General features: G+C 34.6%; 1 protein-coding gene across 12 annotated transcripts in view; it reads left to right on the forward strand.

Annotated features, from left to right (window-relative positions):
• Positions 1-25,860, forward strand: part of FRYL (FRY like transcription coactivator) — a 183,405-nt gene that overhangs the window by 101,960 nt on the left and 55,585 nt on the right. For 8 of the 12 annotated variants that reach the window (XM_064511175.1, XM_064511176.1, XM_026093726.2 and 5 more), the window contains 20 exons: positions 420-464; positions 3,769-3,872; positions 4,526-4,634; positions 7,101-7,187; positions 7,791-7,962; positions 8,667-8,799; positions 9,062-9,169; positions 10,657-10,894; positions 11,523-11,708; positions 11,805-11,891; positions 13,757-14,025; positions 14,432-14,627; positions 17,043-17,167; positions 20,016-20,073; positions 21,037-21,128; positions 22,763-22,935; positions 23,406-23,566; positions 24,103-24,213; positions 25,128-25,282; positions 25,488-25,587. In XM_064511175.1, the coding sequence (XP_064367245.1) occupies positions 420-464; positions 3,769-3,872; positions 4,526-4,634; positions 7,101-7,187; positions 7,791-7,962; positions 8,667-8,799; positions 9,062-9,169; positions 10,657-10,894; positions 11,523-11,708; positions 11,805-11,891; positions 13,757-14,025; positions 14,432-14,627; positions 17,043-17,167; positions 20,016-20,073; positions 21,037-21,128; positions 22,763-22,935; positions 23,406-23,566; positions 24,103-24,213; positions 25,128-25,282; positions 25,488-25,587 (2,709 nt within the window). The remainder of the gene's footprint in view (positions 1-419; positions 465-3,768; positions 3,873-4,525; positions 4,635-7,100; positions 7,188-7,790; positions 7,963-8,666; positions 8,800-9,061; positions 9,170-10,656; positions 10,895-11,522; positions 11,709-11,804; positions 11,892-13,756; positions 14,026-14,431; positions 14,628-17,042; positions 17,168-20,015; positions 20,074-21,036; positions 21,129-22,762; positions 22,936-23,405; positions 23,567-24,102; positions 24,214-25,127; positions 25,283-25,487; positions 25,588-25,860) is intronic. The other 4 variants (XM_026093731.2, XM_026093736.2, XM_026093732.2 and 1 more) reach the window with 2 other exon arrangements.

The raw sequence follows: 25,860 nt of genomic DNA on the forward strand, positions 1-25,860 counted from the left end.
TGTTTATTTTTTTGATCAGTATTTTGGTAGACTAATCTTAGCAGATACCTGAGAAAACTGATAGATTCTTGAACGAAGCTGAGTTACCTTGAACCCATACCACCTCTTATAGGGGGGAGAGGAAGGAACATTTAAGAAATCTGCCAAAATGAGAAGGAGAAGTATCTAGCTTTCTGCACCACTGTTTGGTGAAAGATAAGAATGTTTTTACTTTTATAGTTTAACATTAGTATCTGTTACCATGAAACCTTCAAAGTTGGGGGAACGTTTTCTGCTATTATAGGAAAAACTGTATTTCTACTGAATAGAGTCCTTACTATACAGCTATCCATTGTTTTTGTGCTTTTTTTCACCTAACATGCATGTGCCTCCCATTCTCATGTTTGTTATGTTTTGCTGTCTCACATTGCTTTATTTAGATGCCATCTAACAACAGTATCAGAAAACAAATAGAAACATTGCAGGTGAGTTAATATGTTGTTATAACTCAGTGAAATGTTGCTTTGTCTAATGTAAATGCTGTATTTTGTTTTTGTGTTAATTGTGGTATTTTGTGCTTTCCTTGCTCTGTAAAATTGCTGTTAGTACTGTGAAGATGCAACAGGACAAGGAACAGTTAATCTTTCAAAGATCTTTTTTTCTGCCAGGGAGTAATGGAAAAAGTTCAGATAATTATCTAGTATCAGGTTTTTTGAGGGTGAAAATGTGGCCTGGTGAGATTGAATATCAATATCACAACTGGTTTCCTTGAGCAACAGTGCATGTTTCCCCTGGGAAGTAAAATGTCTACTCAGATGTATGGTTATTTCTGTTAATTCATTTTAAACAAAAGTGAGCAAATTTTGCATGTAAGCAAACATGAAAACATTCACAATAAAAATGTGGAACTTATTTACTGTAACAACTTGCAGTGCACTAACTTGAAAGACTTTTACACTGTTGGTTTTGCAGGTTTTAAAAAGTAGAAATTGTTTTAGTTCAGAACAGAAGAAAAGTTTAACATCAGTGTTAAAAAGTACTTTCTTCAGTAAGTGATTACATTTGACTAACACGCAAAAAATACTGTTTTGTTTCTTGCCTTCATTGAGATATGTTTCATTGATTTGTCTCATTGTGCCTTGTAAGACCACTGTTGATTTGCCCTTACTTTTTTGTTTTGTAATAGAGATACAGTTTTGACAGCTTATTCCATAGTCTGCTTATAGTTTACCTGTGATAAAAGTTTCAGGATACAGAACTATATTTGAAACAAAAATCCAAGAAAAATGCTTTAAAGCCTGACATGCATCAGCTAAAAGACTGAAATTCAGCCAGGATGGTGAATTAAATAGGCTACTAGATACTGTATTCTAGATGCAGTAATTTCAAAGAGAAGAGGAAATACTGACATACTGACACTGAGCTTAGAATAAATGTGGCATAGTTATATATATATATAAAAGACATTTTCTTCTAGCATATTTGTTCAGTTATTAGTTATAGGAAAAATGTAATGAAATTTTCCAATGCGTAAGAAATTAAAAGTGCTGCTGTATTTATAATCATGTAACCTTTTTAAAATGTGAATGCCTCCTCATTCTTTCTGCTTTTTGACAAGGAAGTGAACTGTGTTGTAACTGATCAGAAATAGCTGTATTGAAAGATAAAGCTCCTCAAATGTGGAGGAATGTGGTTGACTGAAGCATAAATATCCGCTGCCTATACTGGCTTTGTGATTAGATCATTGAAAGCAATAGTAGATTTTTGTTTTATATTTTGGTTTTCTTTTGGACTTCTAAATTAATCTCCCCTTTGGAATATCAGATACAGGAAAACCAAAGCATTGCTGAAGTGTGTTACAATTAATGAGAAAATTCTAGACAATGCATTTCAGATAGACGGTGGTAATGTGTCTACCAGTGAATTCACAAACCTACTTTGACCTTGAAGATGTGTTGACCTGTAGGCTAGATGTAGTAACATCATAGTTTCTTGGCAGTTTAAGTTCATTAAAATCACCGTTATCACAGTCTCGGCCTCTCATGCAGTTGTGAGTGTTTGCCTCTTCCTTGCAACAACTGCTGGTAAATTCACTGGACAGTAGGATGGTTCAAGCAGTTCATCTGTTTGAATGCTAACCAGGGATGGGCATGACTTTTTGCTTTCTATATTTTGTCCAGAGCACCTTCCTAAATTTACCCTGGCCACATTCCATGTGTGCTAATTCAAGGTGATGATAGGAACACATTGATTAAGCATGAAAGGAAGGGTAGAATGGCATTATCCCTGACTTAGACTGGTTTAAGCTATTGTGGAACAGCATCCTAAATGCACACTGAGACTATTGAAGTAGTGAATTTGCTTAACTTCCCTCTGGTGTTCTGATAGACAGCCATATATGTTATCTGTCTATGAAGTACCATGACTATTTTAGCATCTGTGTTTTCCTGATATTGTTTTAGCCTTCCTTAAAGTAATCTGCTACCAAATATAATGGTCCTGACCCATCCATGTTAAAGCCACCCATATTATTCTCCTTCTTGTATTCTACTGGACATACATAGTTATGAAGTTATTTGGATCAGCTTACTGATATGACTTGGACTTTCATATTGTTAGAGTTGATGCGAAAAGAGCAGTGAAGGGAACAAAAGATGAGAGCATCTCTTTTCTTAATGGTACTGGCATAGATCCATTTAAACGCTTTATAAAATTGCACTCTATTTGTCCTGGGAGGACAAAGTAACATTGTTATTCTGACTGGCTTATGATAGGAGCCACAATAAGTGAAGTTCATTAGGTTCAAGCCATCGTACAGAAATTTTGTGTCTTGAAACAGAAAGACTTCACCGGAGATGGGGAAGAATTTTTTTTTTTTTTTTACTGAGTGAATGCCTAAAAAGATGACACCTTGGAGTTGTCTATTCTATTTATAAGCTAATACTAATGGCCAGTTTCAAGAGTAGCATTGGATGCTCCAGGGTTATATATACACAGAGAATCCTCAGCTGGATGCCCGAAGTTGGTTTGGAGAATGTGAATATAGAATTGTTACTCACTGTTTTATACAGTATAAGAGCTAGGAGTTCAACTGAACTAAAAATCAGTAGCTTTGAGACAAAAAGAATTATTTTTCATACGGTACATAATTTAAACTGAATTACACCACAGGATTTTAGATTAATTCAGGCAGCTAGATTAATTGTTAAAATAAAAATCCATTAGAAGTAAGTAAAAACTAGTATCACCCTCAGCCAGCCCCCAAGTTGCTGGAAGCCTGGAGGGCATACTGAGAGAAGTATCCTGTATGCCTGTCCTTTTTCTATGCTCTCTCCTTCCACACCTGCTACTGACTGCTGTTATAAACTGAATATTGAACTTAGCTGTACTTTGTGTTTGACTCAAAACAGCTACTCCAGTGTTGTTAGGCATGAACTATAAATTAGTTTCCTATAAAGCAGGTATCCATTCCCAGTAGCTTTCTGAGAAGAGTTATTTGAGGCAATACACTCTTGGTGTTCATCTCAAGAGGAGTATCTGCTTGTTAGTTACTCCTCTGCTCTTGAGTAAAAGACACGTATAAAATAATCTGAAATTACTAGTTCAATATTTAAATAGTATTGTAAATATGTAATACAGGAATGTTTTTATGAAAACATATTCAAACTTTTTGTCAGAGTATTAAAAACATCAACTTTCGTTGTTCAAAAAATATATTCTCAAAAGTTAAAAGAATAGAAGTTTTGTGTCACACGGGCAACAGTAACTGCATTTAAATTTATTTTACAGAATAAAGATCCAAAAATGTCCCGAGTTGCACTGGAATCTTTGTATAGATTATTGTGGGTTTATGTTATTAGAATAAAATGTGAAAGCAACACTGTAACTCAAAGGTAAGTTTGTTGTGCAATGCATTTTAAATTATTATTATTATTATTATTATTATTATTTTCCCCTAATGATATCTACACAGATTTTGGAGCCAGCACAAAGATGGGCTAGTAGGGTGAACAGAGGAACAGAGACTTAATCTTAAGAGAGGGTGGAAAAAAAGAACTTGATTAGTTTGGCCAGTAGAATGAAGAAAGTCTATGATTGCTTTTAAATATATGCAATGACAGAAGTGGTTGGAGAGGTAAGAAGCAGGAAACTTACTTAAGCTAAAAGACACTAATGGTACCATAATAAATAGGGTGTAAGGTGGCCATCATTAAATGTAGGCCATGAATGAAAAAAATGAAAAGATTTTTCTAAATATTAGCATAGCGAGAATATGGAATAGTCATTCAGATTTTCCTCCTCCTGACCAACTACTTTAAAAGATCTTGATCAGTTTATAAATTAATATATGATACTGTTGCCTGTGACAGCAGATGGTTATACTTTACATAGGAGGTCCTGCCTGTCATATGTTTCTGTATTATGTGTGGTAGTAATCACATACAACCAGCCACATTTGCATTGTAACATTTATGCTATTATAAAAAGTTATTTCTTAAAAAAAATTCTGGATTTGTTTATAATATTCGTTTCTAAATTCCTGTAGCCGTCTCATGAGCATTGTATCAGCACTTTTTCCAAAAGGATCACGTAGTGTGGTCCCTCGAGACACACCCCTGAATATATTTGTGAAGATTATTCAGTTCATTGCTCAGGTAAGACCCTTCTAGACTATTTCTAGGTAGAGATATGAGAAGCGTGAGCATTATTTGGAAGAAATGTAATGTTAAGGTTGATTTTTGAAATATTTGTACTGAACTAATGGCATTATATCTTGAATAACAATTTCCCAAATCTGTATAGTGAATGAAATTCTACTTCTACTAGTGACAAGATAGGGAAGGTAGAATTATTTCCCAGTAACTTCAATAACTATTGTGTGTGAACATTGTGATGGTTAGTATTAGTATTGTATTTATATTGCACAGTTGTATGCATATTTATTATATATGTAAAAATTTGGTAGTATTATTAGTATATTTCATTATAATACACTTATATGGCACTAAGCATCTGTAAGTTATATCCTCTTATTTTTAGACTCAGACCTTTGAATAGAGGAAAAATATGCAATGTGTGCATTATTGTATATGGTATTGTATTGTGCTTTGTGTTATTTTAGGTGCTTCTGTTGTCCTATTACCAAAATGCAACATATAACTTCACAAGATACAGCACTAGTCCATCAATAACCTTATAAATTAAAGACTTATGTTTTCCTGTCTTACAGATAGCTTGTCTATGCTTCAGTTTCTAAGATGATTTGCTTCTGGTCGCGCAGGGATTAAGTGGGAGACAAAATCCTTCACTGTTCTTTTTTCACCTTTTAGGATTCCTGTATTTATAGCTGATTTTTAGTTATTTAAAACTTTGAGCTTTTACAATTCAGCTCATTTGCAGACCTGCTTAGGAATTGTTTTCAAGAGAAATGTTTCAACCATTTCAGGGGACAAGCTGAAGAAAATATTTGACTTTTTTTTTTTTTTTTTTAAGTTCTTAGAACATCTGTTAAGTTTGTGCTTTGACATAGGGAATTAAAATTTGGGAAATATATTGCTATGGTTATTCATTCCTGTGGAAAAACAGCCACTTTGACAACCCTTAAGTTCTTGAAAAATATAATTAAAAGCTCTCAGTAAAGACTAGGGTTTTGCGATTTAAATTTTGAGTTTCCATCTGCAATGTGTTCTGGGTACTTACTTGTTCCAGAGCTGAACAAAACTCTTTCCTGAAATTGCTGTTCCTGGTTACTGTCAGCCATGTTAATGTGAATCACAACAGCTGACAGCAAGAAAGACTGTGTTCTGTTTCCTTGCTGTATCTTTTGCAACATTTTCTTTCTGCTGCAATAAACATATTCTTTCTACTGACTTAAACATAAAAAAGAAAAACATGAACTGGAGTTGGAGAGAGATATTTGGTTAAAGATTTGGAAAAGCAAATAGGGACAAGAAGCTGATGGATGGGAATGCCTAGACAGATAAGCTGTTGTTAAGTTCTGGAATCAATGGGTGTATGTCTGGACTGGAATGAGAAGCAGACATGGGAATGGGCTGAGTAGAAAATGAGATTGCAATGGATTATTGGGAAAGGCCAGATGCAGACCTGAGAAAATTAGAGGGAACCCAGAAAGTGAAATAGTTCACATTTAATGAGTAGCTATTCACTATTTTAGCCTCGCTGTTTAATATGGTGCCTATGCTTTATTTGCTTTATTCTTTTCAATGCATGTTCTGAATACTTAGTTCCCTAGTGAGTTTTTCTATTGCCTCTGTCATCCTCATTTCTGAATACTTCTTAAATATTCAGTATGTTTTTACAACCTGTTCTCTCACCAGAGAATAAATCCTAAAGTTTCTATTCTTTGGTGCATGTTTCTTCCAGAGTATATAAAATTGTATAATACCAAAGAATGGTTTCTGGTTTAGCAGTTCCGCAAATGACTGAAACCAGACATTCTCAGAATGAAGTAGATGTAATCGATAACCTATTATGAAAACTTTATTTAACTCAACTGTCATCATGTATAAGGACTCTGAAAGAAGCAGAAGTAATTTGTTTTTCAAGGGAGTGTCCAATTGTCTCATAAATCAGATTGGTTTGTTTAATTTTTCTTTCTGGATCATTTACTGCATGTTTTTGACTGCAAGAATTGAGCCACAGTCATAAAGAAACACCATTTGCTATGCAATTTGATCTAATTTCTTTGAGTTACTGTAGCATCTCTTTCAGTAACTGAAATTGAAGTCCTGTGGGTTATGCACATATCATAATGTGACCGTATGAATAAAACCTGTACCATGCTGCAAAAGGGGGGTAATCTGAGATTGCAAAAACAGCCTTGATTCATGCATTTCCTAATTTGTATGTGTGTTTTACTATTTTAGCAATATTATCTTAATGTATTTTGGTTTTTGTTTTACTGTAGAGAATGTTAAGTTTTATTACATTAAATAAACAAGAATGTTAATTCATGGGAGTAATTAGCAAAGAGAATTTTTTTTAAAACTGCAAATAATAGGATAGTAAGACATGACATCCAGCACCTATGCAAAGCCAAGAGATTTCACTATGCATATTAACAGAAAATGGAGTTCATATCAATCTGTTTTCCTTCGTAGGAACGTTTGGATTTTGCAATGAAAGAAATAATATTTGATCTTCTTAGTGTTGGAAAATCACCTAAAACCTTCACTATTAATCCGGAGGTAAAATAGGCTCATTACTTACGTGTGGAGAAGAGGTGTTGTGGGAGAAAATTTGGGGTAAAGTGCTTAACTATTTTTGAGCTGGGATGAAAGCAGGTTAATGTGTATCAAAGGAGGTTGTCCTGATTAAACTAAAGTAGCGGCTGTGTTTGTGCACAATTGCTGCTTCATTTTTGGTGAGGAAGCTAGCAACAATACTACAGTTTGGACTCATTTCAACAACAAATTCAGTGGGTATGTGTGAATACTTGTTATAATACAACTGTAAAGCCTTTTTCAGGGAAGTCCTACCTAGCTCTTACGGTTCAAGATCCAATCTAATAGATGAGAAACTTGAAGCAATATCTGCTTCAGTATGTCATTTTCAAGATTCATATCAAGTCCTTTAGTGCTCTGTCCTGTAAAAACATTAAGTACATTAGTCTGTGCCAGTTCAGTTAACTAGAATCAGAGTTGTGGGGAGGCACTGAAGGCTTGAACTTTATTACTTTCATTACCCTAAAATGTAATATTTAAATAATGCCTATCCTCATCTATGTTACTTTAATGTTGTAATTCCTTTTGTTTCCTGCTTCCTTTTTCTTCCCTTTGTTGCTATTGCAGAGGATGAATATAGGCCTCAGAGTCTTCCTTGTGATAGCAGATAGTTTGCAGCAGAAAGATGGTGAACCACCAATGCCAACAACAGGAGTTGTTCTTCCCTCAGGAAATACTCTGCGTGTGAAGAAGATTTTTCTTAATAAAACCCTGACAGATGAGGAAGCAAAAGTTATAGGTATGTTGTATTCTTTTGTAAGTTGACATTTCCTATATATATGTGTGTCTTCAATTATTCTCAAGTGGTACGCTTGTGTAGACTTTTTCTTTTTCTTTTAAATTGTACTAGGCATCTAATGATAATATGTTTTAAGAAAATTGCTCTGCTTCTGTAGAGAGGGCTGCTACAGAATATTGAACTTCTGATGTCCAAAACCAGATCCGTAACTTATTAAAAACTGTTTTGCATTGCTGAATTAGCACAAGAAAGCCTGAAAACTACTAGTGTGGCAACTTTTGTTCTGTTGATGTCACTCTAGGATGTCCCAAACCCCAGCTGAGGTGGAGTGAGAAATTTTTAGTCCCCATGCTGTATTGATCTTCTGCTGATGAAGTAGTCTCTAAAGGACTGTTTCAAATGTATAATTTCAACTGGAACTAAAATGTTCAGAATTGAGAAAACAGAAAAGGAACTAAGAACTACTTCCTTGTTTACATTCTTCCTGACAGAAACTTCTACTTTCACCTCCTATTGTTAACACTTAACAACACCTACTACATGTTCAGCATGCATTTTTTTTCTTGCAACACTTAAAGTGTGTTTAATATCATCTTACTGTACAAAAGATATTTGTCCTGAGCTGAATAAATGGAAAATAAGGTGAAAATAAAATGAGAACATGGAATAGTAAAAGAAATGATCTGAATTCTTTGTCTTTTCAGGAATGTCAATATACTATCCTCAAGTCAGAAAAGCACTAGATAGCATTCTTAGGCATTTGGACAAAGAAGTTGGAAGACCAATGTGCATGACTAGTGTGCAGATGTCCAATAAAGAACCTGAAGACATGATAACGTATGTATTAAATTAAAATATTTTCACTGTCAGGGTCATGTTATATTATTTTTATGCTGTAATATGTTTCAGATACAATCATTAATGCACTAAAATGTTATCTTTTTATTTTAATATTAAATTAAGGCTAATTTCACTAATGTGTAGATTGAGGGTGATAATTCGTGTTAGCCTCTGTAGTTTTGACATAAATTTGAAAAAATTTATGATGTACTGAAGTCACTTTCCCTCTTGTTTTGTGGGATATAAACTGTTTTCATAGGGGTGAAAGAAAACCTAAGATAGATTTGTTCAGAACTTGTATTGCTGCTATCCCAAGACTGATTCCAGATGGCATGAGCAGGACTGACCTCATTGAATTGCTTGCAAGGTAAGGAAAATGAAATTTTGCTCTTACTGAATGTTCTTTTTTAAAAGCTGTTTGTGTAATCAAGAGTTTTTCAGTGCACTGTCTATGTAGTATGAGTCCACTGCATACAAGGATCCATTCCCCCTCTTCCTGCTTACCTTCTGTACCTGGTCAAGTGTTACTTGATCTTCTAGGGTAGTAGCAGGAGGTCTTAATGTCTTAATATGTCTTAAAAGAGAAGATTTTGAACTTACATGGATTTTTAGAGAGAAATTTTAGAAAACTAGGAATTTGTTTCTGCTGCTTTGTTTTTGCACTTTTGATCTTTTTGTTACTATCATGTGCCCCCCCCCCCCCCCCCCCCAAATTCTTTTTGACATTATCAAAATGTGAAACAAGCACTTACGGGAGACTTCTTGCTCTCTACTTACTCTACTTCTTTTTTCCGTGCTTTGATACAACACCACACATATTCTTCTGTCTCTTATCTCAGTTTAAATTGATTTTGCCTTATCAGTTCTGATAAGTGACTGGTGGGAGACAGCTGATGGGTAATCTGAGCATTCAGTGAGAATAGATAGTTGAGATAAATGCAAGCCATCTTTACTTATTAACTAAAGCAATAAACCTTCCTCATTGATTTGTTCCCCCCCCAACCCCTTTTACTCGAAAGAAGGAAGAAGATAAAAACAGATTTAGATTAAATACACTGAAACATATAAAATTGGGCAAATGAACTCGCTCTTTTAGGAGAGCTTGGGAAGAAGGGAGAGGTTTGGAGAGAGAGAGTATAGTTTTAAAATAAGAATGATCTTGGTGCAGGAATCGCGGTCAGTTTGTAGTTCTGAAATACAAGTGTATTTGCATATAGTATGTTGACTTATTAAAAAAAACTGTTAGTAGTATAAAAGAAGGGTTTTTTTTAACACTTTCTTCAGAGTTTGGAATGCGTGAATGGAATAAATGGAATAAAAATGGAATAAAATATGTAAATTATTAAATAGTAATACAGTAGTAGATAAATTTCTTCTAACAAGCTGAGACATTTTTAACTATATGTGCTAAGGTTAGTTTGTGGGGGGGTTTTCTCATGTCCAGAGTAAACCTGCTTTATCTGTAGAAATAATATGTTCTTTTAGATTTTAGTTTGAAGAAAATAGCCTGCACACCACTGGGTGCCCACTGAGCTCCAAAGTTGCTCAGATGCATGCGAATATGGGCCCATATGAAAGGCTCGAACATTGCTCTTGAAAATGATTTGTTTATACTTAGCTTTGTGAAGTGTTTTGCATTATTTTGCTATAATTGTGAAGCCTTCTGTTAATAGCCTGTTTCAGATGTATTCAGTGCAGAAAATGCATCTCTCTGGAAGTTTTCTGTGTTTAAAAAAAAAAAAAGAAAAAAGAAAAGAAAGCAAAGAAGAAGAGTTAACACCAAATTTTGATTTGTGAAGGCTGGTTTAGAATGTGCAAATTTGGGGTAATCATATTGCTGTTTATTCTAAACAGGCTGACAATTCATATGGATGAAGAACTGCGTGCCTTGGCTTTCAATACACTCCAAGCATTAATGCTTGATTTTCCAGATTGGCGGGAAGACGTTCTTTCAGGATTTGTTTATTTTATTGTGCGTGAAGTAACTGATGTCCACCCAACGCTTCTTGACAATGCAGTAAAAATGTTAGTGCAGCTCATAAATCAGTGGAAACAAGCAGCCCAAATGCACAATAAAACCCAAGATTCTCAGGTATTTCCTGATAATATTCTTTGATATTAAAATACATTTTTGATCTACATACATTTTTGTTAGCATGCTTTATTGTTTTAGTTAAGTAACATATATTTAACTTATTTTCTTGCAGTGCTGGAAGATTCTTAGACCTATTATTTTAAAGAAAAATTTCTGCCAGAAATGTATTTTAATATCATTAAGTATTCTCTAAAAACTAATTTATGGCACATTTTTGTTTACGTCAAAAGTCATCATGTGTAGTTGGAAGTATATTTAATAGCAGTGCTTAAACAGTGGAATTAAAACAAAGAACTATTTTTTACTAACAAATAGAAAAGATTTAAATCATTTAGTTTATATATACTCTTAAATGTGAGAGTTAATGACTTATTTTTTATTTTACCCTTGCTAAAGTGAAATAAGAAAGACTTGTTTGTGATATTTATTTGGACTGAATTTAGAGATATGATAAAAATGCAAAGGAGCTGATACAATACAATTCTCATAATGTAAAAGTTTGACTAGCAACCAAGCAAGATCCAAGTATCTTACAATAATTATACCATCACTAATAATAGAACTGTATCTTGGTATGTTTACTTTGTTCTTAATTTTTGTTTATCTTGTATTATCCTTTCCTTAGCGTGGTGTATCCAATGGAGCTGCACATACCCTTCCTCTGGAGAGGACCCTTTATTCCAGTGTGTTTCATGTAGTAGAAGGCTTTGCTTTGGTTATTCTTTGCAGCACAAGGCCTGCAACCAGAAGATTAGCTGTCAGTGTTCTTAGAGAAATAAGAGCCTTGTTCACACTTTTAGAAATTTCCAAGGTAAGAGTCAATGACCCATTCATGTAACTGCTCACTGAAAGGGTACTGCTTTTCTTGACTTTGAGCTTATTATGTTTTGTATTTTGTCTTTTGTAGAGTGATGATGATTTGGCTATAGATGTGATGGACAGACTAAGTGCTTCTATCCTAGAGAGTTTCATACATCTCACTGGGGCTGATCAGGTAGGAGTGGAGTTTTTTTTTTATTTATTTATTCTTTATGTTAAATTGGATGTAAGATGAGGTAAAATATTTGCCCCACATGAATTGTATATATTTTAAATTACAGTGTCATTACATTGCTTTTACATTAGGCTTGAGGAAAGAATGAGCATTTAATGTTTTCCCCCTTATTATATTCTTTTGTCTTTTACCAAATGAGATGGACTGCATAGACTTGTCATTGTAACTCTGTGCTGTTGGGATAATAAATATATAAGAAATAGCAGGGATAAAACTTCCTTCTAATTTTATAGCTGACTTGGATTATGTAAATAGTTTTCTGACACACAGTTGTTTTGGTTGTAGAAAACATTTCAGAAATCCAGATGGTCCTATCTCAATTTTGTATGCCTATTAAAGCAGATGGTTTTCTGCACTGTGTGCGCAAAATTGTAATGCTAATGCTGTATTGTGTATATATATATATATATATTTACATATATATAATGCAGTAATAATATAATACTTTTATAAATAATGTAACACTATTAGTAATACTGCTGTTAATTGGAGGAAGTTGATTTGCATAATTTAACATTGGGTGACTCTGTTATAGTACTGGGATTGAACTAAGCCTATAGATTAAGGGGAAATACACCTGTGAAAAAATATACTTCAGCTCTGATTCTATGTGGTGATAGTTTCATAGAAGTATTAGTGTTGTTTTTAAATTAAATCAGATTTCCTCTATAGCTCTTCACATCTGTGCAAAATCAGCATTCTGTGTACTGGTCACTAAAAAATACAGTCTTTCCTAATTATTCACACAGCTAACTCTAATCACATAATCTAGCAGTTAGTATAACATCCTTTTCTCTTGGTTGGATAAATGCAGTTTTTGTCTGTTTCATGTCTATCCAGACTTCCACTACAAGGATGATTTTATAGTGCCCTCTTTGCATCCACTCACTGAATTCCAATGTGTCAAACATTTTCATAATTTTTTCACACACAAGGCTCTTCCTTTGCAGTAGTCTACCATGTTTACTTTCCTATAGATTTCTGAGTTTTTTTCCACCTTGGTTGATAATAGCAACTTCATCAGCAATTTGTTGCCTTTAAGATTGAAAAAAACAAAAACAACACTCCTGGTCGACAAAACCTTCCTCTCCGAAATACTCTGCTTTTGTCTATACTTAATCAACTGTTTTGGATTTCCCCATAAACACCTGCAAAACCACTTCATTTTTCACCTTCCAGTCCCTACCTAATGACAATAAAATTTGAGGAATGTTCTGAGGCTGCCAAGACCATTGTATTTATTGTTAACAATATTGTGTCAGTATGTCCTCCATATATATATATATTCCTCATCTTGCTCATAAGATTACAAGTTCTTTGAAGAAGAGACTACTACCTTCTTCTATGGCTATACAGCATCTAACAATCAGGGTGCCTTTTTCCATGATGAAAGCTGTAATAAATATCAATAAATAGCAGCTAAATTCTTTAATATATGCTTATTATTAACTTGTAAGTATCAAGGAGGAACTCTTCTGATATTACTTTTAGGAAATGAAATGGAATTCAGGAGTAAGATTTTAAGAATCTGGAACCTTTAGGGACAATAAGTCATCAGAAATGAAAGGGCTTTTTACAGTTTACTATTTCCTAATATCCAATTTCTTTCCAAATAGCATGTTTATATAACTGCCCATATTAGGAACTTCTATTAAACAGCACAAATTAAGTAAAAATAATGTGTTAATCTATTTGCTAGATGTGCTTTTGACACTGATACTTCATTAGACATATAGCAGTGCAAAGACATTGTTACTCAATATATATGAGTATTAAATGTTTCCTTGTTCTGTTTACACACACAGACTACTTTACTGTACTGCCCCAGTTCAATAGATTTACAAACTTTGGCTGACTGGAGTTCCTCCCCAATCAGCCACCAGTTTGATGTGATCAGTCCATCGCACATATGGATATTTGCACATGTGACCCAAGGCCAAGATCCATGGATTATAAGCCTCTCAAGTTTTATGAAACAAGAAAATCTCCCAAAACACTGCCCAACAGCTGTAAGTTATGCTTGGACATTTGCTTATACCAGACTCCAGCTGCTGTCCCCACAGGTGGATATAAAGTAAGTTCATTTCTTAAGTAAATACAATATAATATACTAAATATTCCTCTGAGATTTATCATCATTGTAATGCCATTATGTTTCAGTAAGGTGAAATGTGCACTATTATTATTTTCTATGGGTATAATTCAACTTTATATAATAAAATGTTAAAGCAGTTCCACTGGGAAGGGAAATCATCTGGCTTAATTAATTCATGCCTTTCAGCCATATTGTAGTTCAACAGATTTGTCTATAAAAACATACATTATTGCTGTACAAGTCTATTCTGATAATTTGCTCAGACTTTACCATGTTAACAATTGCAGAAGTGAGGGCATATACATAATTTAAAAATAAATTCAATGGGAAAAGCTAAATCTGGTAAGCTTTATTTTCTACATTGAGTTTTTTATTTTTTTTATAGCAGCCCTATCAATGCCAAGAAAGTAAATACTACTACAAGCAGTGACTCCTATATTGGGCTCTGGAGAAACTACCTGATTCTATGCTGCAGTGCAGCTTCTTCTTCAAACTCCTCCACCTCCACAGGCTCTGTGAGATGTTCCCCTCCTGAGACGCTGGCGTCTACTCCTGACAGTGGTTATAGCATTGATTCAAGAGTAGGTTCTTCTATTGCTTACTATAGATAGCTCTAATTATATATTATTAAAAGCAGAAACAATTAAGGCTTATAATAAATATCCCGGTTCTCAGATGCTTCTGTAATTTCTGTGAAAAATGGTATAGTATACACTTACCTTGCTTTTGTTTAGGATAGTGTTTCAGTTCACTTTTCCCACTCTATGTTGCAGAAGTTTTTCTGCTTATGTTCTTTCATGCAAAAAACAATCATGTCACGAAAATGTTAATGCGATCTCAAAGTCTTTTCTGATGATAATGGGGAAGTGTTTTACTTTTTCTTTTTCTTTTTCTTTTTTTTTTTTCTGTCAGCAGCCTTCTGTAATTCCAATTTCAGTATCTGAGGCAATTGCCTATTCAGGCATTATGTTTCTTGTATTTTTCCCAACAGTGGGCAGTTTTTTGTCTGCCTTACTTCATATCACCTGCAGACTTGTTTTTGTTTACTACTTCACTTTGGTAGCTTTGTGTGGAAGATACAGTGGTGCCGAAGGTGAGTGATGGACCGTGCAGCAGATTTCTATGAGAAGCCGCTTATTCCAGTTGTGTTGTTACGAAGTTTCTCTCCCTACATCTGAGAAATTACGGACTGAAAATTTGTTCTCTTTGAGCAATGCAATGGAGTCGAAGAGACAGAGACACCAGAAGTCTGTTCTCTCTTTCTAAGGAGAGCGGATACACTAAAACATATAAAGCATAAAGCATCCTTCCTTCAACAGGTCGTGCCCCGCCCCCCCAAAAACCCAAACCCCTCCTATACTTGCCTTGAAGACATTCTGGCTGGAGAAGAGCCTTGGAAACGTCTATAAAAACATGTTCTCCAAAGCTGGACATCTACCCTATAGGGCTCTATATAAGTATTTCATTTTTAATCTCCCAGAGATGACTCTACTGTGGAGTAACACAAAGGTATCCGCTGCTGTGCTTCTCAGCAGGCTGTGAAGGTTTTGTCTAACTGCCTCCCCAGCACCTCTTGGAGAAGAATTGACTTATATATTTCTTAATATATAACTTAATATATTTCAACTACATCATATAAAAATTCTCAGTAGATCGCAAACTACTACTGATGGGAAGAGATACTCCCCCAAAGTTTTCGAACTGAGAAAAAACAGCAAAGACTAAGGCAGTTAACTTCTGATTTTTCTGAGGCATTCACAGTTACCTTCAGTCCTCTGTGGGAGGATGTATTTTTAGGGAAATTTCCTACTGTTTTCTGTGGAAATAGGCTGCTGTTACGATTGTTAAAATTTGGATACAAGTTGTGCAATCCTAGTATGTGGATGAAAGAAAAAAAGAAGAACCTGGGTGTAGGGGACCATTTGGTGTTAATTTAATTTTCAGATAAGCAAGTAATGTCTGTCTAATTAGTTATTTCAGGAGAGAAATATACAGAATAATGGTACTCCAAAGGAGTCGTCTTACATGATTTTTGACACTACATTTAATTTTATACATTTTATATTTACATATTAATATACATTTAAATTTTAACATGTATTATTACCAGGATATATTAACATGTGCATGTGATTAATATGCATGCATAATATTGATACATAGAGAATGCAATTTCTGTGATACTACATGTAATCATAATATTTCTAGCATAAATGTATCTTTCTGAATTCTGATAGGAGCACTGATGCTTCAGTGGAAGTGGAAGGATATTGAGAAAATGCAATGCTTTTGTAGTTGTCATTTGGTTTTGGTAATACTTGTGCCTCATCCAGTCAAGTAGGAATTATTTTTGCCAGAAAATGTTTGTTAGGTCCAATCTTCTCTGTGGCCACTATCAAAGCCAAGCATGTAAGGGTAGAGTAACCACAAAATTCCTCAATTCCATCTCATTAATCTTATTGCAAGTTAAAATTCAAAATTGGAAAGTCAGAACTTTCATTCCTGCTGTGTTGTATGTAATTGTAAATAAATAATTAATTTGCAGTCATTTCTGATGATAATTTAAAGTAGTCACTTGTTTAGTGTTTCCTGACTCTTTCAGTATTTTTCCTTTGCCTGTAAGATCTTCATGATCCATAACCATGACCAGGTCCATAAGTTGTAATGGAACTCTACTGTCCTGGCTTTTATAATTGCCCTTTGTGCAAGGGATTAGCTTCTCTCCATTTTAAATTTCACATCTGTTTATTGTATTGAGACATTCATTGTGATCTGAAGATGGAAATTCAATACAGAAAATGAAGAAGAAGAAAATACTGATTTACTATTGCAGAAAAAGGTTTTCTTGTCAAAGATCAAAAACTTCATTTTTATTACGAGTGTTTCAAGTTACTGTTCATTGTGTAAAGGCTGCAAAATTAGAGAAAATGCTTTAATGTCACTACCTCAGTGTTATGTAAGTACTTCATTCTGTTTTATTCTGGTTTTATTGTTAGATCATTGGCATTCCATCCCCTTCTTCCTTGTTTAAGCACATAGTCCCAATGATGCGCTCTGAGAGCATGGAAATTACAGAATCCCTTGTGCTGGGACTTGGCAGGACCAACCCAGGAGCATTTAGGTAATTGTTGCATTTCATCTGTTTTTTATGCTAGTTGATTATGAAGTTGGGGAACCAGAGCTCAGGAAAAGGTTTTTAATTTTTTTTTTAAGCATTAAAAAAATAAAGCAGTGAAAACTGTCTACTATTGTCTTTTCTAGCATTTAATTTTGTGACAAAGATTATTAGAGGTCAAAATAATTTTATGTAGAGGTTATGTCTGTATAAGCAGAACAAGGGGGAAGTGTCATAGTTAGTATGCAAGTAAGAAAGAAAAAAATGTTAGTTCAAATGCTAAACAGCTGGCTTTTATTGATATTAAAGGCTGTCTTATATGAAAGAGCAGACTGTGGAGTATTAACATTTGAAATGTTAATTATAATCATATTTCTAAAGTTACTAAGCCCTTCTTATTGCTATCACCAACAAACATACATTACTAAGCATGTGGTGGGTATGAGATTCATGATAATTTACTCTAAAAAGAGATTTCAGATAAAAAATACTAGTTACAACTGTTTCCTGACCAGTACTGAAGCCACTGAAGTTCTTGGCTCTATTTCATTTTTCTGAATAAGGTTCCTAATGCTCTGTAACTAATGCATCTTTCTCATACGTTGCATAGGTGACAAGTCCATATGGATTATTTTGGGTGCTGGTAACTGACCTATTGTAGAATTAAATCTATGCCAAATCACCTGTCCTGACTGTCAATTTAATTTCATAGATCCTATTCAGTGTATTTGGATTTGGCTCTTAATTCAAACTTTTGATTGCCTTATTGTGATGAGCATTTATATAAATGCAGAATTGAAAATGATCTGTCTAGTCTTCATGGCATCCCTGCCTCAACTGAAGTGTGCTTTTCTTCAGATCTTAACATACTGTGCTATCAAGGCGTGTTACAAATGCCCTGATGTGAAAAAGTGGCTCAGTGCTTCTGTGCCAGGGAGCCATGAGTTTCCAAGGGCATACTCTGCCACTGTCCTGAGCTCACCGCTCCCTCCCTATGGAGGAGGAGGCAGGACAATATCTGAGGGGAAGAAAATCTGCTGGAAGGGCCAGTGCTCCGTATCAGCTGTTCTCTGACAGTGACCAACCTCTTACACTGGAGAGTTACGAAGTTGTGATTTTAGCTGCGTGTTATAGTGCTGAAGTGCAATCAGTTCTGCTTCTGCAAGGAGAATCTGGGAATCACTAGCACTCTGAGTTTTGAATCAGATATTTCTTTTCTGCAGTCACTGTTCTCCCACATTATTGCAAGCGAAGAGTCAAAGATGTGTTTGAAACTGTTTTTGTGCGAGGCCTCAGTTAGTGTTTTATTTTACTCCTTTGGTAATCTTTCTATTGTATATCACACCTGACTTTATTCTCACGCCAGGAGTCAAGCCACGCTTTGTCCCATGACCCCAAAGATTTGCTGAACAGTTTAAATCATAATTGTGCTGTACAAAGCTAGAATCGAGAAAGGATTTCACCAGAAATCCTTGTTCTCTGAATTAGAAACAATTCATTCAGCAATAATAAAAAAAAAAAAGTAGATATGATTGTCATTAGTCTTCTAAATCTGTTATTCTGAATTCCATGCTTCATTTCAGATGACCTGCTTTTTTCTCTCAGTCCAGTGTACACACTCGCACCGGAGCCTTTCCAAACGCATTGAAGTTCTCTGCTGTTTCCCCACCACCACCACCATTCCTCCCCATTTTGTATGCGTTACTTGGGAGTTACTTTCATTATGGATTATTTGCAGTACATTTAAACTGTTGCTAGAATATTCATTTTCTTCTGTCATTCCCGGGTACTGATCACATCAGCGCTCTTCTTTGAAAGCTGACCCGTTACTATGCTTTCTTTAAAAAAAAAAAAAAAAAAAAAAAAAAAAAAAAAAAGCTTCTTCCAAATTCTTTTCTACCTTGATTTTGAAAAGAAGTATAAACTGATCCACAATGATGCATACCTGTCTTGTAACTGAGTATACAGCAAAAGTTTATGAAACTTCATAATCACCTTAAGCCATTTTCTGAAAGAGCACCTTTGAAGGGGATAGCAGAGGAGTCAGCCATTTGCTGGAAAAACTGTTCAAGTGGTTGTGTGTTTATGCTTTTTATACATCTATATTAGAACAGTGCAGGAGGTAGAAAAACACCTGGGTCATACTCCAGCAAAGCTAAAGTGGAGGAGCTAGTTACTTGGCTAACAAATACTGAAGTAAAAATAGTATGTTTTTACCTTACCATCTTGTCTGCATAGATTCACACTACTACTGTTCTCTTGCCCCTGCCCCCTTTTTGGAATTATAAAACATTCCCAATTTAGTAGAAGGAACTGAGTAATAATAAAGAATGTGGGAGCTTCAGAGCAAGTTGGGAATGTGTCCACAGCTTCAAAGCATGTTGCTTTTCAGTTTTCATTCAGACTAATCTAACTGCTGTTGGCATATTATTATTGGCCTTAAAAAAACAATGTTTATTAACAACTATAAATGCATCATGACAGCTCAAAGAATGTAACATGATAAATTGCCAACATCCCTTTTTTCTAATGAAATCTATTTGCACCGTAAGGCTTTGCTAAACCCTGAATATGAAAATAAACAGTATTTCTGATACAAATATGCCATAATACTTGATAAATGGCAATTTAATGGTAATTATTGAGGCATCCAGTCTTTAAATTAGGAAAATCACTTACTAGGAAGCATCTTCTTGTAAATGCTGGTCTATTTCACAAAGCTACTGTCAAAGAAGAAAAAACAGAGGGTGTTTAAGTTATAACACTAGTTGCTGTGAAACATCTTTCAATTGAGACATTATTTAGTGATTGTTTTTTATCCTTTTTATTTGTTTGTTTATTTATATTTTTTCAGGGAACTAATAGAAGAATTACATCCTATAATTAAGGAAGCACTTGAAAGAAGGCCAGAGGTAATTAGATGTTTTTGCTATATTCAATACCCTATTTTAACTCTTTTCACAAATGGTAATAAAGAAATGTTAATTATATTGTTCTTTAATTTTGCACCTAAAAATTGTCAGTGTAGCAGATAAAAAAGTAATATTCCACAATTTTTTAAATTATCATGAAGTGTTTACATTAGAAGAGTGTTGTTTTGTGTGAGCTCTGCTTAATGTTCCTTTCTCAAAGTGGTTTTAAGTGATTAAAAAATTACTATAACCTTTCTCAGTTTAGTAACATGCCCACAATTACTATTACATAAGACATAATGATCTCTGTTACAGAGTCAACAAATTCATTAATTTATTTTAAATGGAAATGTCTGTGTGAACCCTAAGCTCACCTGGCTATAGTCACACTCTAAAAACTTTATGATAGAGAGTGTAGGTTTTATAGTAGAGTTTAGAAACCTCAGTAGATATCCATAGAAACAGTATCTGAACAAACACAAATTAAAGGATGATTAGCCAGTATTTTTTTGAAGTAACTGTCACGTTTTTGTTAGTAGTAAATTTGTAATTAAGTACAGATGATGGAAATATCACGTTCATTTCAAAATGTGGCTGGGCTATAGTGTGTTTTGTCAGTCTTGCATGCACATTTGTGGAAAGATTGACATGTGTACTTGAGTTTATCAGCTTATATGTCATACTTTGCCATAGACAAGCATGATAAAGTAGAAAGTATATTATTTTAATAATATATGTAATAGCAAGCCTAATATATCTTGGAGTTACAGCAGGGATTAATTTTTTTTCACTCTGTGATCTGTTAAAATTGATATGTAATTTTGGTAACTGCTTTAAAATTTGGACATCCTGATAATTGATGCCAGTTGTAGCACAGATATAGTAACGCTTCTATATGCTATGCTGTTTTTACAGTTAGTTTTTCCTCTGCTTCATTTCATTTTGTTTCTTCTTGTTGACTAGAACATGAAGCGGCGCAGGCGTCGAGATATTTTGCGAGTACAGCTAGTACGAATATTTGAACTGCTGGCAGATGCTGGTGTCATTAGTCACAGGTGGGGCAGCACTGAAGAGAAGACATTTTTTATACTTCTGAATTAAGTTACTGGTATTCTTAGGACCCAATGAAAAAAGCGTGCAAAATTCTTCGTCAAGTTTCAGTATACAAAGATACAGAAATAGACAGTTTTATAAAACTCAGAATTTATGTTTGCTAGCTTTCTAATCCCTCACTCCCCCATCCACTTTGCTGCTATAGTCTACGTTTTATTTAAAATGCTAATATTTGCTGGGATGCTGCTTTGAACAGGCAGTGTGTCATCTTCCTTTTTGTGTGTGCTTCAGCATAGCACCATTTATCTGAATCACTAACAAATGCAGGTTACAACTGGTCTTACAACAGAGAGCCTATGCTGGAAATATATAATGTATCTGGAACTCTTTGTCACCTGGTGTCCTGATGCTAGTTGCTGTCTCCTATGCAAAGAAGTTTACTGCTCATTAATATTGGACTTCTTCCTTTTTGAGGGAGGTAGAATGTTAACTGTGTTGGGTTTTATCTCAATTTATCTAACTTATGTAGTGATTGTTTAAAAGAAGACTTAAAATTTTACAAATCTTGCAAATTTTTTTTATATGTGAGTGGAATTGTAAAAGAGCAAACATGCTAGGAGATGATGAGGCTTGCTTCTCTCATTCTGTTAGACAATGACACTTAAACATCATTTGTCAACTTCATTGATATAATCAATGTGAAGTTCTCAATCTTTAAGCAAGCTACTACAAAATGTTAGAGTGCTGTATCGGAAACATTGACTGCTTGAATGCATATCAGATCTGTTGTCCTTTCTGCATGCTGATTTTTCAGAGTCCAACAGTTAAAATTGGATTCTTGCTTCTTAGCTTTTAAGGTACTCACTGGTGTTTATTTAGCATATATAAAATATCTCTTAACCGCAGTCTGCGCTCTAGAACTTTGATGACCTTGCTTCTCTTCTCAGCTGGTGACTGCTCTCTGAGGCTAGCCTAGCTCTGTGGCAGCAGCTAACCTGCAATTAAGGGCTGCCATAAACCCCCTCATCTTCCATTTGTTGTGCCAGGCATGCTTTCCAGTTGTCTGGGATACAATTGTGGAAGAAGGGTGGAGGGTGCTGAGGAGAAAGGATTCGCTCTTCTAACAGTTGTTTTTCAAATGAGGGCAGGTCTGAATCACATGCAGACTTTAAGCTCCATATTTTGTTTAGTATTGACATCTATTCAGATGCCTAAGCAATGAAAATGGGAAATGATCGCACACAAAATGAATAAATTGCTGTCCTCTGTTTCTAGGCAATAGTATGTCATGACACACTGAATATCTTGCCTGACTTCTAAGAGTCAATGCATAATATAGATGTTCATAGTCGAGTAGTATTAATCATTTTTTGTGGTTTACAAATTTTCTTTCTGTAACACTTGACCCCAATATAAGAAACTAATTCTGTGGAAGGATGAGTGATAGTATGAGGCTTGATTATTAGTTTTGCTTTTACTGGAGCTTTCTATTTAACAAGGGAACAGAAATTGGGTCAAGAAATGACTCCTAATTAAATATTTGCAATTATACAGTTTTTTTTTTTAATGAAAAATAAACATTGCTTTTAAAAACTATAGTATGTATTGATATACTATTGGAATTTTTATTTTTAAGTGCAAGTGGTGGCCTTGATAATGAAACACATTCCCTCAACAACACTTTACTGGAGTATGTTGATCTAACAAGACAACTCCTAGAAGCAGAGAATGAAAAGGATTCTGATACACTGAAAGATATCCGGTGCCATTTTAGTGCCTTAGTGGCAAATATCATTCAGAATGTTCCAGGTATGTGAAAGAACAAAACAAAACAAAAAATCCTTCAATAATCTCTGAAGACTTGCTTTATTATGCAGTAAATGAAAAAGAAAAAAAAACTTCAAGCACTTTTTTCTCTGAAGTTTCAGCATACTTTCATAAAAATAGCTTATACCATCAGTTTTGAATACAAGTTTAGCAATGTGAGTTTTTCAGAGGGTTTTTAGTACTATCATGCAAGTATTTTTCTTGTTTCACAGAAGTCTTGTTGATTAGCAGTGCGTTTAAATTTGGTAGACTAATAAATACTGTGTTGGTATAACTTGTTCTTGTATAGCAGTGGCATTAAGTGGGACTATAGTAAGCACATATCCAGCTATTATTTTGTCTTTACATTAACTTTTTCTTTTATATTCATTTTTTGTCTGTTTCTGTTTTATGTACTTCATTTACAAAAAATACAAGAAAAGTGGGTCTAACTGTGTGTACTCTCCTTACAGTACACCAGAGAAGAAGTGTCTTTCCGCAGCAGAGTCTACGCCACAGTCTATTTATGTTGTTCAGTCATTGGGCAGGTCCTTTTAGTATCATGTTTACTCCCCTGGACAGATACAGTGATAGGAACATGCAAATAAACAGACACCAATACTGTGCATTGAAGGTATTTTAGCACTTTATGAATTTTGGAAGTAGATTCTTATACTGACTTTTCTAATGAAGATTTAACATACGGACTTCTTGGGGGTGGTTTTCACATCCTTGTTGTCATTCATGACTTAGTTCTTTTTCTGTTCTACCTACATGCCTATTTTTGACATTTTGGCCTTTTCTATAATGTGACCTATTGCACTTCTTACAGGAATTTCTTAAAATTACAACTAAGTATTCACTTCCCGTGACTTTACTCATCATTTGCCTAAGGAGATTGCCTTTCATGTAAAAGTGCATTAACAACCAAATTGTCATGCCACCTCTTACTGTTACTTTTCCATATAGACAATTTCTTGTGTGGGGGAGTTCAGAACAATAGGATTTGATTACTTCATTTCTTGAATAAGATATGAAACAGAGAGTTTTTTAGCCTTGCTCTTCCTCCCTTGTCTGAATAGAAGTTTTTGATATTTTAATGGGCTTGATCAAATACAATTGCCATACCTGAATTATTAAAATGTGGTGTTTTTCAATTGCTTTCTGAAGGCTATGTCTGCTGTACTGTGTTGTGGCCCTGTTGCAGATAATGTGGGGCTCTCATCTGATGGCTATTTATACAAATGGCTGGATAATATTTTGGATTCCCAGGATAAAAAGGTAATACAGACAACGTCAACATTGGTTTACAGCTGTCAGTGTCTTCAATATATGCTGTAATGAGATGTGAGGTCAAATTGGCCCAAATGCCGTAGACTGAATTAAGCTCAAAGCTGTTTTAGCCTAAAGCATGTCTTTGTACTGTCTTTGATACGTGCATTAACCACATGAGGGAGGCAGTTCCTAATCACAGTCTAAGAGCAGACAGAACAAAATTTAAGAGGGAAGGACAAGGAGTTAGACAAACTGTATACTATTTCTAGGCTAATCAGCTAGGTTAAGTAGCAGTAATAAGTAGGCTTTTTAGAAGGTTAAAGGAGTCAAGATTTTGAACATGAACTCTGTGAGACTGTAGGGTCTGTTGGAAGTTCTATGGAACTGTGAAGACCAGCCTTTACCATCTAAATTGTAAGGTAAGCTTTACATCTGAAAGATAAGGCCTCCATTGTACTAACGCTATGACTGCACAGAAATACTTGATTGCTGCTCCAGAGGGCTATGAAGATTCAAGGGAGCATGCAAGTTTCTACATAGCTCTGTTGCTTGTATGCCATTGTAATTCTTCTATATATTTAAATGTTTTTCTATATCTAGTGCTTTCAGGTCAGTGTTCAGGTTACAGCAAGACCAGTTAAAATAGTAAATAATAGCAAGGTAGACTTGGAAATGAGAATAAAATTAGTAGTGCTATGTAGGTATTTGCTTTGATAATTTGAGACTGTGTGTACGACTTGAATATTAAGCAATTTAATAGAATTATCTGCTTTTCTTTGAAACCGTGGTCTAATTATTTTTAGTTAAAAACAAATTTTGTATGTTGCCTGTTTTTTGCTTTAAAATATCAGTGTTTTCTTTGTTTTATGCCATTTTTGTAAGTTATCCTTTACTTTTTACTTTTCATTTCTGAAATACAGGTTCATCAGTTAGGTTGTGAGGCAGTTATGCTGCTCTTGGAGCTCAACCCTGACCAGAGTAACCTCATGTACTGGGCTGTAGACCGGTGTTACACAGGTTCCAAGAGGGTAGCAGCTGGCTGTTTTAAAGCCATAGCCAGTGTGTTTCAAAACAGGTACTACAGAGGCTTCTGAAACTTTCGTTTTAAGTGTTTGTTTTCAAAGTCACCCCTGTTTGTGTGTATGTGTTACTACAGAAACTTTTCAGAAGGTTGCTATGTTATTCCATATCGTATCCCCTATGAATTAAACTTCACTGAATACCTTCATATTTTAAAAAGTCGAATGTAATTTTATTTAACACTTGCAATTTTTCCCTAGGGATTACCAGTGTGATACAGTGACCCTCCTTAATCTGATACTGTTTAAAGCAGCTGATTCTACTAGGGCTATCTATGAAGTTGCTATGCAACTATTACAGGTTTGTAAGCTAACTTTGATTTTAAAATACTTTATATCTTGAAAAAGAATTTTCCCTGTGTATTTAAGAAAGCTATTTCTGGTATTATTTTGGCTATCCTTTCAGTAATTAAATGCAATGTATTTTTTCCTTTATTTTTAATAAATACTTTAGGCCAGATCCTTGCCTGGCATAACTTGACTTCAGTGGAAGTATGTCTGTTTTCATGGACTGAGCATTCAAGACTTGTATTTTCAGATTATCTGCATTTTCAGGATGTAATACTGAAATGAA

Source organism: Dromaius novaehollandiae, chromosome 4, assembly GCF_036370855.1.
Source record: "Dromaius novaehollandiae isolate bDroNov1 chromosome 4, bDroNov1.hap1, whole genome shotgun sequence".
Taxonomy (NCBI): Eukaryota; Metazoa; Chordata; class Aves; order Casuariiformes; family Dromaiidae; genus Dromaius; species Dromaius novaehollandiae.